The 15,366-nt window shown below is 34.5% G+C and overlaps 1 protein-coding gene across 1 annotated transcript in view; it reads left to right on the top strand.

The window, feature by feature from the left end:
* SLC7A11 (solute carrier family 7 member 11) overlaps window positions 1-15,366 on the top strand; it is a 78,495-nt gene that overhangs the window by 18,779 nt on the left and 44,350 nt on the right. Inside the window, exons 4-6 of the mRNA XM_004040391.4 lie at window positions 501-626; window positions 4,458-4,557; window positions 9,190-9,234. Of these exons, the coding sequence (XP_004040439.1) occupies window positions 501-626; window positions 4,458-4,557; window positions 9,190-9,234 (271 nt within the window). The remainder of the gene's footprint in view (window positions 1-500; window positions 627-4,457; window positions 4,558-9,189; window positions 9,235-15,366) is intronic.

The following is a 15,366-nucleotide window of genomic DNA, read 5'->3' as shown; positions in this document are numbered from 1 at the left end:
CTGCCTGAGGCCAGTCCTGAGAGTGAAAAATAAGATCTGAGCCAACTTCTACACTTCTTGCTCCTTCTTGAGCGTGAGCCACATTGGCAGGCATACCATCATGGAGACAGAAAAGAGTTGTCACATCAAGCTAGAGAGTCAAATTCAGCCATCTGATTGGATGCTGGGTTTGGTTAGAAGACATTTTTATTTGATTGTTAGAGTACTACAATATATATCCACTCTTACATACAAAGAACAAGAGAAGAATTCTTATTGTCCAGAGGCTTTATCCATGTTTCTCAAACTTTAATGTGCATAAAAACCAGCTGGAGAACCTGTTGAAATGTAGATTTGTATTCCTTAGGCCTGAGGCAGGGCCTGAGATTCTGCATTTCTAAAACACTTCTAAGTAATGTCAACACTGCTGCCTCATAGATTGCCTTTTGAGTAACAAGGACCTAAAATGTCTTTGTGCCAGTGAGAATTCACCTTTTGTAACTTCCTCTATTTGTTTGCAGCTGTAGTGATGGTCCTAAATAGCATGAGTGTCAGCTGGAGCGCCCGGATCCAGATTTTCTTAACCTTTTGCAAGCTCACAGCAATTCTGATAATTATAGTCCCTGGAGTTATGCAGCTAATTAAAGGTATGGACTGAAAAGTAAATGCTTTTTAAAATACGTGTCTGCTTTTCGTCTTTTTTAACACTAACTTTTGCTTGTACTAACAGAATCCTTAATTAGTCTCTGCTTGTGGAACTTAAACTCTATATTGTCATCTAATTGATTTGAAAGTCTGCTACATTGTGAGTGAGTTGGTTTTTACAGTTGAATGGCAGAAAGAGGATTAAGACTGGGCCAAGCAACAAAATAAGGCATCAGTGAATTTTCTAGGTTTAATGGTTTGGAGTGAAAACTCAAAGTGGGAAAAAAAACCTGCCATTTAGTTTTAATTAAAGATAAATATGTCTTTTTTTTACTTTAAAATTGTCCAATAATAGTAATAAAAATTAAAGAGACAAAGGTATCTGGAAAATGATAAAAGATGATCAATAATTCTTTGACTTTCTGGTTATTATTCTTTTTAAATTGAGAATGGTATCCTCAACAGAGTAGTCAATATGGGAACAGCATTCCTAAACACCAAAATTATATCACAATAAAATAGTTGTAAAAACTTAATTTTTATTGTTACATTATTTTTAATATAAAATTTGCGTTTCTGCGATTACTTGCTTTATAGAGTTTAACATTTAATTTAAAAAAGAAATTGAGAGGTGACATTTAGAGTTTTTGTTTTAGGAAAGAAGGCACATGCAGTTGCTTGGATTCAGTGGAAATTGTTGGAGGACAGAGATTCACATGTGGTATTTAATTAGCAACAGGAATATAGCAGGAAATAAGAAAGTGAGAAGAAATTGTAAAGGAATGACATAACTTGGGCATGTTAAGTATTTAATGTTTACATTGATATTGTCTGTTCCAAGAAAGGGAATCTAGAGAAATTTAATGACGTTGCAGAAGAATTACACAAGGCAAAAGGAAATGCCAACGTTTGGTAAAATCATCACTGTTGGTAGAAGCATTAAATAATGACAAACACTGAAAGATCAGCCACTCTGGAGCTGGGAAAGGGAGCTGCTGTTGCCCATTTAATAAGCCTAGTGGGAGATTTTAGAGCCCTGCTGGCGGAAATGCTTTTATGAAATCCAGCAACTGCAGCCAATGCAGAATAAACACAATGAAGATTTTGACCGTTAGAGCTTGCACTGAAGAGAAGACAGGAGCTTGCTCTTCTAATGCACCTTGGCCTCCACAGAGTTAGCCTGCTCATTTCTATCTTATTCGTTAGGAATGTAGGCACAATAGTCTGTTTTGTTAGTGCTTTATTTTTCTGAGCTAACTCTTCAGTCTTCTGTAAGGAGTTTCTTCAGAATTTGAAAAGTGCAGAATCTCTGGGTCATTGGCTGTTCTTTAATACTAGTTTAGATTCCAAAAGATTATATGCTATCCCTTGAAACGAAGATTTATTTTCTTCTTCTTTTTGGTGTAATGTAAGATACTATAGGTAGCATTATAGACTTTATTCAATTTTTACCAGGTATTTATATATGTGTATGAGGAAGGGTTTGGTTGCCCAAATGTTGCTCTATTGCAAATTCCTTGAGAGCAGAGGTCATGATATATCTTGAGGTTTTTTTAGTGGCTACAATACAGAGATACTTTAATCAATAATCATGATATCAATGCTTAATGTGACAGGCTTATTCAGAGATGTCACACAAACGAGAAATTCCCTGAGAATATTACCACATTTAATGTAAATTTAACATTTTAGAGACCATTATTAGCAGGTATATTTGCTCGATTGCTATAAAATTGTGATTTTCTTCATCTCTAACAAGATCACACATTTTTCACATTAATCTGAAACTCTAGTAGGAGACTTTGTTAATACAGATTGTGCTTTTATTTCTATTCTAATCATATCCTGAAAGTAGTTGTATGTTATGTATTCACTTATGAGAGTTTGTTGAACTTTCCTTTGAATATTGACTTTAATCTTCATGAGACCTCTGTTATATAGCCAAAATATTCCTGAATTCTAGAAACAAAATGCCTCTCTTTTGTAATATTCTCAAAATGGCACTTTTGAAGATCTGTGCTTGTGACCCAGTCTTTATAGAATTTGGTTTTTCTTATGGATTATTTGGTGCTGCACTCTAAGAAATATTGTGCCTTTATGCCAAAGAGACCACAGATTATGATAAAAGAATATTCAACAGATGCTTTTATCTGAATTCCACTATTTATATTTTTCTCCTGGAAGGACACAATGATGTTTTAGTGAAATGGGCATTTCTGAATTTATCGTGTCATTTAAAAAGTGAGCTATGTTTGGGAATCATTTGAGGGAAAAATTGTTTAGTATATAATTCAACATTCTCCATTTTTGGTCTTCATACTCACACATATTATATTTATATATAAGTTATGCCTGGGCAATGAATGCAGGAAAAACTGAGATTTGACTTGGAAGAGAGAGTGTCTCATACACATCATCCACCCCCTGTCCCCCTTCTGTTTATTTACATGAAGTTTTATTTTAAAACAAAGTCTCACTTCCCATTTGGGTAATCTCATTTGCTATTTTCTTTGGGTAATAGAAACATTTTTTCTGCTTAAGCTTGAATATTGACTGACTAAAGTACATCTGAATTTCTAACTTTTAAAACTATTCAAAAGATAGAAAAAGCTCCAATGTGATTCATAAAATAGAGAAAAAGGTGATGAATAAGTGTTCAATTCACATGCTGCTGCAAAATTTGTTGAAACCTATCTATTTTAGAGTTCATTATAATATCTTTTCAATATTTCTAGGAAAAAAAATATGTCATTCTCTAGGACAGGGTCACAGAGTGAGTGGACTTTCTCTGTAAAGGACAAGAGAGTAAATATTTTCAATTTTTCAAGCTGTATGGTCTCAACTCTGCTATTATAGGTTGAAATCAGCCATAGGCAATACTTCATGAATGGGTAATACTTCATGAATGGGCATTTTTAACTTATAGATAAAGAAAACTTTATCTATAAGAAAGGCTTGCAGCCAGACGCAGTGGCTCACACCTGTAATCCTAACACTTTGGGAGGCCGAGGCGGGAGGATCACAAGATCAGGAGTTCGAGACCAGCCTGGCCAACATGGTGAAACCCCATCTCTACTAAAAATATGAAAATTAGTTGGGCATGATGGCGTACTCCTGTAATCCCAGCTACTCAGGAGGCTGAGGCTGGAGAATCGCTTGAACCCAGGAGGCAGAGGTTGCAGTGAGCCAAGACTGTGGCACTGCACTCCAGCCTGGGCCACAGAGTGAGACTCCATCTTGAAAAAAAAAAAAAAAAAGAAAGGCTTGCAGTTTGGGTTGGCACACATGGTCCTCAGGATTTTCCAACTTCTCTTCTAGGAGGTAGGCATCTAATGAACAACATGGGATAAACAGAAAGCAGAAAGGTAAATTGTGTAGGAAAGGAGTCCTGGGATTTATTTCCATCTCCTCAATAAGGGTAGAACCTTGGATACCTCTCCGCATTTTCTTGCCAAGCAAAACATTATCTTTTTAAGAATTCTATCTTTTAAGAATTCTATCATATTCATAAAGATTATAATTTACAGAAAACCCTTTAGTCTTCTTTTATGTTCACAATAGAGGCATACTCAAACAGAGGATTATTTTTCAATGCCATTTTCATCTTTGTTATAAATTTATTAAAAGAGAAATATGAAATAGTGTTAATGATCAATATACTTTTGGGACCCCTTCTATAGAATGGGTACAGTATTGATAAAGATGGTAATCAACAGAGAGTAAGAAATCTAGACTTAAAACAGTATGGTTCTCCACACCCCCATGTTTCTGGTTAAGAGTGAATAAGAACCAATTCTTTGAAAAATCCTAAAATCAGTCTATTCTAATTACAGGTCAAACACAGAACTTTAAAGACGCTTTTTCAGGAAGAGATTCAAGTATTACGCGGTTGCCACTGGCTTTTTATTATGGAATGTATGCATATGCTGGCTGGTAAGTTGATAGCTCCAGATCTGGTGGTTTGTGTAGTTCATTAATCCCATTATGCACTCAGATTAAGTGCCAAGCAAGGTGCCAGGCAAATGTGAATAGCCATAATCCAGTGTGATAGGCTTTACTTGAAATGAGGAATAAGGTATTATCCCCTCCACCAGGCCAATTACTTTGCACATGACAACTAAACATAACAGGTTTCCAGTCAAGGTGACTGCTAGATTTAGCCTGATGTCATAAAAAACAAACAAATGCTGGGTCTTAAGATCCAATAAAAATTACTTATAAGTATGTACCAGTAAGGACATAATAGTGCCGTAAGGTACTAAAGAATAGTACTTCGCTTGTCAAAAGGCCTTTCAGCTAAAGCTCCAAGGGTGTTTACAAATAGTGATTAATTGATTTTTTTTTCCAGCTTCTCGTGAGAGAAGCAACTCAGATGTAGAAATAAGTATGACATTCCCAGAAGGTAAATGGTAATCTAAAGGCAGAGAAAGAGAAACCAAGATAATGCAGTCAACTCTGCTAGACAGTCTGTTACATTTAAAAGGACCTTACATGTTCCTTAAAATGTCCCCAACATCTGAAAATTTAAAAAAGTAAAGATGATTAAAATCATGATGCCACAGATATATTTCCTTTGATGTATGTCCACCTGTGATACCTACCTTTCTAGTTAAGGCATTAAAACTTTGTATTTGTACCTTGTTTGTTCAGATACTTGAAAAACAGTAATCATGTAGTCATGGATAAGAGTGGGACTTTCTCTTCAGTAAATTTTATTGACCTTGTAAGATTTAGTTGAGATGATGGTTGCAAGAAAGCCTACAAGGTATTATTTAATTATCAAAATCATAGTAGTAAGATTAAATTTCATTGTTTTGGGATAAATCATGGCAATATTTATTTTTTAATTATCTATAAATCTCATTGTTATACAGCTTTAGCTGTGAGAATGATCTATGAGCCTGGAAGTAATATTAGGAAACCGCACTAGCTAAAAAATTTTATGAATGCATTTCCAACACAAATATAATTCCTTTTGTTTCTTTAGTTTTTAAGATCTTACCTTCTAGCCGATGCATGGAATATGGATATATTTCAAAATGAATGGAGCGTTTACCCTATTAATCTCATTGAATTATGAAAATATGGTATTAGAGGATAATTAGGGAGTATGGGAACTTAAAATCTTAACATGGCCTTTGAGGCAAAATATGCTTAAAGATTGTTAGAAGATTATAGCTCTAAGGAAATCAGTGTAAAATATTTGTATATTCCCAGAATATTTTTATAACCATTATATGTAAGCATTAGTTTTGAATCACTCAGTATTTTTGAAGTCTTTTTGCTTCTGTCTGAAGCACAATGTGGTGCTAGACATCAAAAGAACTGAGCGTGATCACAGGGTTAAGGCAGAATCAACTGTTCTATGGCTATTCAGCCTGGATCAGAGCTCTGTGCTCCGGGGCTGAAGCCAAGCTACTGGGAGCGTCACTGGGAGACACCAGAGCAAAGCGGGGAGGTAGAGAAAGCTTTCAGCTACAGCCAAGTGTTGGGAGCCGGGCAATACACAATCACGAGTGTGGAATGTGAAGATAGTCACAAGGGAGGTTTGATTAATTCTGTTGAATGAAATTTCTTTTGCCTGAGAGTACGATAGATCTGTTCCCATGCAATCTTAAAATATTCTTTTACCCTCCTCACTTTTCGAATACCCAGAACTAAAAATTCAGGTCACTTGCTTTATGTAGAGCAAAATTTCTCCACTTATGTAGGCTTTTGAGGGCTGATGATTTTCTCCATGGATGAAGACCCTTTTCATTTTGAATTATTGTATTAATACTTAACTTTATTGATGCTGACCCCAAAATGTTTCTCTGATTACAAGGTAAAAGGGGTTTACATGAATCCTTTTTAATACTTTTACCCATATAATCCTTATGTCTACTCCCTATTTGAAAGACCAAAAGCCATTGATTTCTTTATATCCTTGAGGGTTCAATCACAGTATTGGAAAATAAGTCCAGGATTTAAAATGGAATGTTATCTGATACAAGTGGCTTATGTAGGGGACAGATAAGTAACCGTGTTTCTATAACAGGTTGTTGTGCTACCTGAATGCTGCTTTGTGAAGATGCAGAAATAATCTGGCTGTTAATCTATGGTCATCAGTCTTAGAAAAAGGAAGCTGTGTTTAGAAAAAATATAGTCTGTTGGTGTGGGGTTCTAGAGGAAAAGTTATTATCTGGATGTAAATGAAACAAGATGGAGGCTAAAAGAATTCCAAAGAGAGGGGCATTTATTCACTTGCCAAATGTGATCTCGCCTTTCTGACCTTTCTCTCGCTTTCAAGATATAATTACAAGACTGGGTTGTAGAATTATCAGTGGGGAAGTGTAAATGATTCTCCACTCTCTATGCTGCTGCTATGACAATGTTTGATACCCCCCTAATAAAAGGGCATAGAAAATGAGTAAGTCAGAAGCAAAACAGCTATTGTCATCAGAGCTTACCGCCCAGCCTGTTAGCCTGTAAGTAAAAGCTGCAAGACCATTGTTGTCCTGGAGACCTTGCTCTGCTAGCAAGGAAAAAGATACCACCAAGCCCAGGGTGGGGATATGAATAGAGGAGGTTTTTGTCTCTGAGGAATGCTGAAACTTTCTAGAATGATAAAGCTACTTCACAGAAACTTGAGTAGGGGAAAAGAAATCATTAACCCAGTCAGGTCACACAGTTGGGTCAGAACAATGTTAATAACATTGCCATGTCTGCGTTCAGAGAAATACATCTGCCAGTCCCCCTTGTGGCCCTGGGGAACTCAGTCCCATATCCTGATCCAAAGCTAAACATTGCTTGGTAGGGTTTTCTTTTTTTTCAATTGTGTGATAGAAAATCGTTTTTAGTGTCTTTTTCTCTTCCTTTTAAATCCTATCCTCAATGGATTTAGTCTTTCTAAAGCACTTGCTGGGATTATTTTGTACTATTGTGTCAAATCTAATCTAAAGAATAAGCTTCTTTTAAAAATAATTCACATAGTTGGGTATTGGAATGCATTGCTAGCATTGCAGTACCTTTTATGCACAATCATGGAAAAGCTGGAACAATAATAGATCTTATGAGCATTCGCTAGGGTCCTTGAAGTGTTGTAAACCAAAGAGAATATCATGGACTCATTCCTGGAGACTAGAACATAAAGGTGGATTTCCCACAGGATGTGTGAATGTTTGGACTAAAGAAGCTTTCTCCTTCCTACTCACCATCCTGCTCCAAGCCCTTTCCTTTTCTCTACTCCCTGGAGCTGTGGCAAATATTTGAAATTGTGTTCTATTTTTCATAAATATTTTCTTTCTTGCTTTAACATTGTGGGAAAAGATTACTTTCTAAAACAACTGTTAAGAAGGAACTGGCTATTTTTGACAGGAGAAGCCTAAAAATATTTCTTGGGGTGTGTGATTTTTCATTGGTGGTGGTGTTTGTTTTTTAGTGTGCATGTGTTTTTTTTTCTTTTTTCTTTCCCTACTTCCCATTGCCTCAGGCTTATAGCAAACACATCAAACCCCTCTTGGAGTGCATATTCCAGATATAAGTACCGATTGTTGCTTGCTTTCATGGTGTAACTACAATCTCTATTTATAGAAACTTATTTTCTAGTCATTAGAAAAATCTTTGGTTGCTGACTTTTTAGATCACCGTTACCGCTACTGTTCTGTCAGCTCCTCAATTATTTCTACTTAAAACAGTCCTTAAAATTGTAGACACTTTAACCTTGAACATCAACTGACTACTTGTGAATTTAGATGGTTTTGTAAAGATGGAGCAAGACAGGTTTCTTCATCTTTGTTTTAGCTGGTGAGATACTTAAAGTATATTAAGAGCTGATGGACTTATATTCCAGCCACTTGATTTTAGATTTTAGAGAATTTGTACCTATGAATCTGTGCTCCTGCATACCTATGTAAAAGGTTACTTTTAATAATAATAAGATAACGGAAGATTATATTGAATATATGATTTTTTTATTTCACAAAAATGTTCTAAGCATATAAAAGGAAAAGGTAGAAAAGTCTTTGCCTTCATATGTTTGGCTCTTTCTATAGTAATCCCTCTGTCACACTTGTACTGCAGTGTACGGGTGCTCATTTTCCTGTGCCTAACCCCTCTGCCACACTTTTGTGCTCATGTGCTATTCTCAGTCTGGAGTGGCCTCACACCACCTCACCAGGGTAAGATAAAGCAATTCTTAAAGGTTCAAGTTGGGTGATGCCTCCTCTAGAAAACGCCCTTTGACCTACCAGGTTGGGCTAGACCTGCCGTCTGGCTCCCACGTGCTTGCTCCAGTATTGGACCTGCACTATATCACACTATTCTGTGGGACATTCTATGAACTATGAGCTCCTTGAGACTATGGGCTTACCACTTGTATATTTCTGACACATGATAAAAACTCCGCAAATATGGCTTAATAGAAAAATGATTTATGGGAGTATTTAGTTGTTAGATATTTTCATCTTACTATAAGTATTGTTATAGTTTTCATAATTCTGGGTTCAATGTTAAATATTTAAAATTTGAGACTTTGGATAATGGTAAAATATATTAATAGTTTATAATTTATTTATCTATTTTTAGGTTTTACCTCAACTTTGTTACTGAAGAAGTAGAAAACCCTGAAAAGTAAGTAGCCAGATGTACCCTGAAATTTTTATGAAGAACAAAATTTAAGATTACATAGTTTAAAAAGCAGACTTGAAGAAGGAATTCAGTGTGGGCTAGTCAACCTTAACATCGTCATCATCATCACTATAATTCTCTTAGACAGATAAGATTTATTTGACTTTATCATAAATTATATACATAATTATATTTATAATTATATAAAAATAGCTTAATTATATAGTCTACATTCAATACTAAGTTGTCTTTTAACCTGAAAATAGGAAATAATAAAGTTATATTTTAGGTAGTCTATCCCATATAAACACATACATATAACTTAATACGGACTCTAAACTACCCATGGGATAGCTTGAACTCAAAAAGTTAATTATTTCTAACAATTCTTGTAATCTTTTTTCATAACTATCGACTTAAAGTGAGTAATGTAATTAATAGACGATTAGTTAAAAAAGCCTAGAAATACCTGCAGAATGTTATAGGACCTTATACATTTGGGGAGCTGGATAAGTTTTACTCTTTCTTTCTAGGTAACAACTTGATAAGTAGATGATTTGATGGTGATTTATGTAATATTTTCAAAATGAACTAACTTAGGGAAAAATGAATTATTCTTATAATTTGTTCATAAACATTGGATTTGCTACAGGAAAAAATAATTCATGGGCAAAAGAGGGAAAATGTAGGAACTATAGTATAGTATAAAATGTAGACTAAATTATAAAGTTATTTAATTCACTTTACTTTATTGAACATCTGCTATGTTCCAATCATTGTGCTGGGAACAGCTTTCATGATGCATAAGACTTGTCTTGAAGTATTTTATTGACTAGTCAATGAGTCAAATGTGTAAACAAACACATGTAACAGTGTGATTGGTACCAAAATAGATTATTTATCCAGCTTGGCAAAAAGGAAAGAAGGAAATACTTGTGTATCTAGGGAGATGTTGTTTATAATAGTGTCTCAAATGATGAGTAGGTGTTCCTTAGGTAAATATAAATGAGAGAGAAGAGGGGTATGGGAGGAGAGAGAGAGAGAGATAGAGAGAGAGAGAGAGAGAGAGGAGAAACACAAACACAAACAAACACACACTGATTTCTAGGAAAAAGAACAAGTACAAAGGTGCATCAGTATGAAATAGCCTGGACATCAAAGAATATACCTAAGGGTTGACAATTCACACTAAGATAGACTAAGAAATTCTGGCACCTGGTATCTTGGGAAATGGTAAACTGATGAGATCTGGCCAAGTACCAGGAATGTCAGAGTTTAGAACACATAAGCCAGCAATTGGTATCTGATTCAACTGCTATGCAAATCAATATGTAATTTAAACATGTGAAAGGCCATTTTATTAAGAAATATGACCAATTTATGCCAATATTGTCATATCTATAACTGGAATTGTAGGTCGATAACACATACATTGTAGGAAAGAACCAAGAGCTAGTTCTTTCTAAGCATTACTTGGAAATGACAAGCTACCTTATGACTGTAAACCCATTGATTACAGAGACAAATAGGTTGGCCTGCCTTTTTAGTTTTTGAGAATAACTTGTATGTAAGCAGCAGCATAGAGAAAAGACAGTTATTACTGGATATAATGTAAAATATGTATTGAATTTCTATTACGGGAAATAAATTACTATGGTTCGTAACTATGTATGTTAAGTCTAAAGACATTTTAAAGACATCAATTACTAGAATTTAACATGAGAATATTTTTATAAGCAAATGGCAAATTGTAGGGTTGCAGACAAGACCTATAACATAACATTTATTATATGATTCATCAGTGGTGTAGATATAATTCATATTATCTTTAATATTATTTAACAGTTTAAGTGTGATTTTTGTTTCACACATATACAGTAATACTATTGTGTATATTAAGCATATCTTGAAGCTACTTATGCCGTTATTACCTCAACCCAAATTTCTGATGTATTCCACTAAACTGTGTTCCAATTAAGGATTGTCTCCTTCTCTTCTTTAATTGAAGGGCCTTAGTTGCACACCACTGATAATGTCCATGATTTAGTGCACACAGATACTAAGGAACAGTGATGGTGATGTATTGATTCAGTGTTTTTTTTTTCTGTTGCAAAGAATTTCCCTTATCTCAAAAATGGAAATAATAATAACACATACTTCACTGGGTTGTGTTGATGAATTAATATGCATAAAGTGCTTTAGATTAGTGACTGTCACTTTTTAATTTCTACATAATTGTTTGGTTGTCATTACTACTATTATTGCTATATACTTTATTAGAGCAAGGTAAATGTTATTCACAGAATAGTGTTTTCTAGAATTCAATATTCCAAGCAATTATTTTTCTTCAGAGCTTTTGAAAGAAATGTGAAAAATTACACCATTTTGAAGCTTACTCTCTAAACTTTTAGTGTCAAACCTCATATGCATTTTTGATCTCTATTATGCATTCTTGATCCATAAAATATCTTTATGGGATATCTATGCTATCTTGATGCATGCATATGATGTGTAATGATCAAATCAGGATAATTGGGTACTCATCACCTCAAACATGTATCTTTTTTTGTGTTGAGAATATTCCAAATTTCTGTTTTAGCTAATTTAAAATATACTATGTTTTTGATAACTACGGTTACTTTACTATGCCACTAAACACTAGAACATGTTTTATCTAACTGCATTTTTGTTTTCAATAACCAACTTATCTTCATTACTTTCTCCTTCTACTTTATAACCTAGGTAACCATCATTTTACTCTACCTCCATAGGGTCAACTTTTTTTTAGCTCACACGTGAGTGAAAACATACAATATTTGTCTTTCTGTGCATGGCTTACTTCGCTTAATATAATGTCCTCCAGGTTAATCTATGTTGCTTCAAATAACTGAGGATTTCATTCTTTTATTGAATGAATAGTATTCTAGTGTGTGTTTATATATATTTTCTGTATCCACTTATCCATGGATGGACTCTTAGATTGAGTCCATATTTTGGCTATTTTGAATAGTGCTGCAATAAACATGAGAATGCAGATATCTCTTCAGTATACCGATTTCCTTTCTTCTGGATATATACCCAGCAGTAGGATTGCTGGATCATATGGAAGTTCTATTTTTAGTGATTTGAGAGCCTCCATATTGTTCTCCATATTGTCTGTACTAATTTACATTCCCACTAACAGTGAATTTTAGATTCAGGGGGTACATGTGTGGCCCCTGAATTTAAAATAAAAGTTTTTTTTATTTGTTATATGGATATATTGCATGATGCTGAGGTTTGGGGTATGAATTATCCTGTTAGTATTGGGTATGGGGCATAGTACCCCGTAGGTAGTTTTTCAGCTTTTGCCCCCCTCTTGACCTCCTTACTCTAGTAGTCCCCAGTATTTATTGTTCCCGTGTATGTGTTCATGAGTACCCAATGTTTACCTCCCAATTATAAGTGAGAACATGCAGTATTTGGTTTTCTGTTTCTCTGTTAATTTGCATAGGATAATGGCCACCAGCTGCATCCATGTTGCTGTAAAGGACATGATATCATTCTTTTTTATGGCTGCATAGTACATGTATATGTACTACATTTTCTTTATCCAACCCACTTTTGATGGGCACTTAAGTTGATTCCATGTCTTTGCTATTGTGAATAGTGCTGCAATAAACTTATGAGTGCATGTGTCTTTTTCATAGAATTACTTATTTTCCTTTGGATATATACCCAATAATGGAATTGCTGAGTCAAATAGTAGTTCTGCTATAAGTTCTTTGAAAAATCTCCCAACTTCTTTCCACAGAGGCTGAACTAATTTACATTCCCACCAACAGTGTATAAGCATTCCCTTTTCTCCACAGCCTTGCCAACATCTGTTATTTTTTGACTTTCTAATAATAGCCCTTCTGACTGATGCAAGATGCTATCTCATTGTAGTTTTGACTTGCATTTTTCTGATGATTAGTGATGTTGAACATTTTTTCATATGTTTGCTAGCCATTTGTATGTCTTCTTTTGAGAAGTGTCTCTTCATGTCTTTCATCCACTTTTCAATAGGATTATTTGGTTTTTGCTTGTTGAATTGTTTAAGTTCTTTATAGATTTTGGATATTAAACTTTTGTCAGATGCATAGTTTGTGAGTAATTTCTTTAATTCTGTAGGTTGTCTGTTTACTCTGTTGATAGTTTCTTTTCCTATGCAGAAGCTCTTTAGTTTAATGAGGTCCCACTTGTCAATTTTTGTTTTTGTTGCAATTGCTTCTGAGAACTTAGTCATAAATTCTCTCCCAAGGCCAATGTCCGTAGTGGTACTTCTTAGGTTTTCTTCTTGGGTTTTTAGAGTTTGAGGTTTTACATTGAAATATTTAATTCATCTTGTTAAGTTTTGTATGTGATCAAAGATAGGGGTCCAGTTTCATCCTTCTGCATAAGGCTGGCTGGTTATCCAAGTATACCATTTATTGAATAGGGAATCCTTTCCTTGTTGCTTATTGTTGTTGACTTTGTTGGAGATCATATGGTTGTAGGTGTGTGACTTTATTTCTGGGTTCTTTAACCTGTTCCATTAGTCTATTTGTCTGCTTTTGTACCTGTATCATTCTGTTTGGGTTACTGTAACCCTGTAGTATGGTTTGAGGTCAAGTAATATGATGCCTCTGGCTTTGTTCTTTTTGTTTGGGGTTGCTTTGCCTATTTAGGCTCTTTTTTGGTTTCATATGCGTTTTAGAATAGTTTTATCTAATTATGTGAACAATGGTATTGGTAGTTTGATAGGAATAGCATTGAACCTGTATATTGCTTTGGGCAGTACTGCCATTTTAATGAGATTGAGTCTTTTAATCCATAAGCATGAAACATTTTTTCATTTGTTTGTGTTATCTATGTTTTCTTCCAACAATGTTTTATAGTTCTCCTTGCAGAGATCTTTCACTTCCTTGGTTAGATGTATTTCTAGGTATTTTTTGTTGTCGTTTGTGTGGCTGTTGTAAATGGGATTGCATTCTTGATTTGGCCCTCAGCTTGAATGTTATCAGTGTTTAGATATGCTAGTGATTTTTGTACATTGATTTTTGTATCTTGAAACTTTACTGAAGTTGTTTTAAACACAGAAAATGCTTCCAGAAATATTTATGGGTGAATATCAAACACAGATGGTAAAATTATGTGGACTTAGCCCAGATGTGTAATTTGCATTATTTTTTAGGTAGATACAGCTTCAAAATACCTTTAGTTACAAGGGAGAATAATTATGATTCCATCTTCTTTGTGATGTGCCAAGATAAACGTGTTTCCCAATCAGTCATGGATGCATGTGTCCAGGTGTGCTGCAACATGCAACTTTCTGGCAGCTGGTGAAATGAATCATCTGCTGAAGATACAACACCTTTTATGGTCTTCCTCCACCTAGACAATAAAATTTTCCTAAATTTGTGACCTAATAGAAAGATGATAATTAATTTAGATTAGTGAAAATACCAATGTGTATTAAAATATATAGAATGCAGAGTAAGTTTCCATGATCTCAATTGACTACACTTTAGGTGTAATTTCATTTTGAGACATCTTTCAAATTATCTACCATTACTCCAAGAAATAACTTTTGAGCTGCTATTATAAATAGGTGGTATAGGACAGTTCCTTAAGTGTTGTATCGAATGAGAGACAAAGGTGGGCAAAATTCCTGTTTGTGTGATTACATTTATAATGTTAAGAAATTTTGCCATGATCTTTCTTACAATGTTTTCTTCTCCAAGAATAGCTTTGAATTTATGGAAGTAGCAATCTTTCAAATACAACAATTGCTATTGAACTTTTATAATAACATAAGAGTACTGCCTTTACCAATTATCTATAACATTATGGCTGACTCCACAAATTAATATATTAGAGTAAGGATTGTATTTTGAGGGACATGAATATCCCAAGTTTGGACCATGAAGATGATAGAATCCCAAGGAATAACTGAATTTTAAAAGGCTTTCCCCCCCAAAATGGCATATATATAGTAGTAATAATTGCTACTGTGTACATTTGTTTTAAAAATCCTAGTGCTTGTGCAAGTGTAATGAATTTTGCCTTATGACATGACTTTTGTGGTGACTATGCAATCTGTCATTGTTCAAAAAGTTACACAGTGCAAAGAAC

The sequence above is a fragment of the Gorilla gorilla genome, chromosome 3, assembly GCF_029281585.2.
Source record: "Gorilla gorilla gorilla isolate KB3781 chromosome 3, NHGRI_mGorGor1-v2.1_pri, whole genome shotgun sequence".
Lineage (NCBI taxonomy): Eukaryota > Metazoa > Chordata > Mammalia > Primates > Hominidae > Gorilla > Gorilla gorilla.
This window is presented reverse-complemented; position numbering and strand designations above follow the sequence as displayed.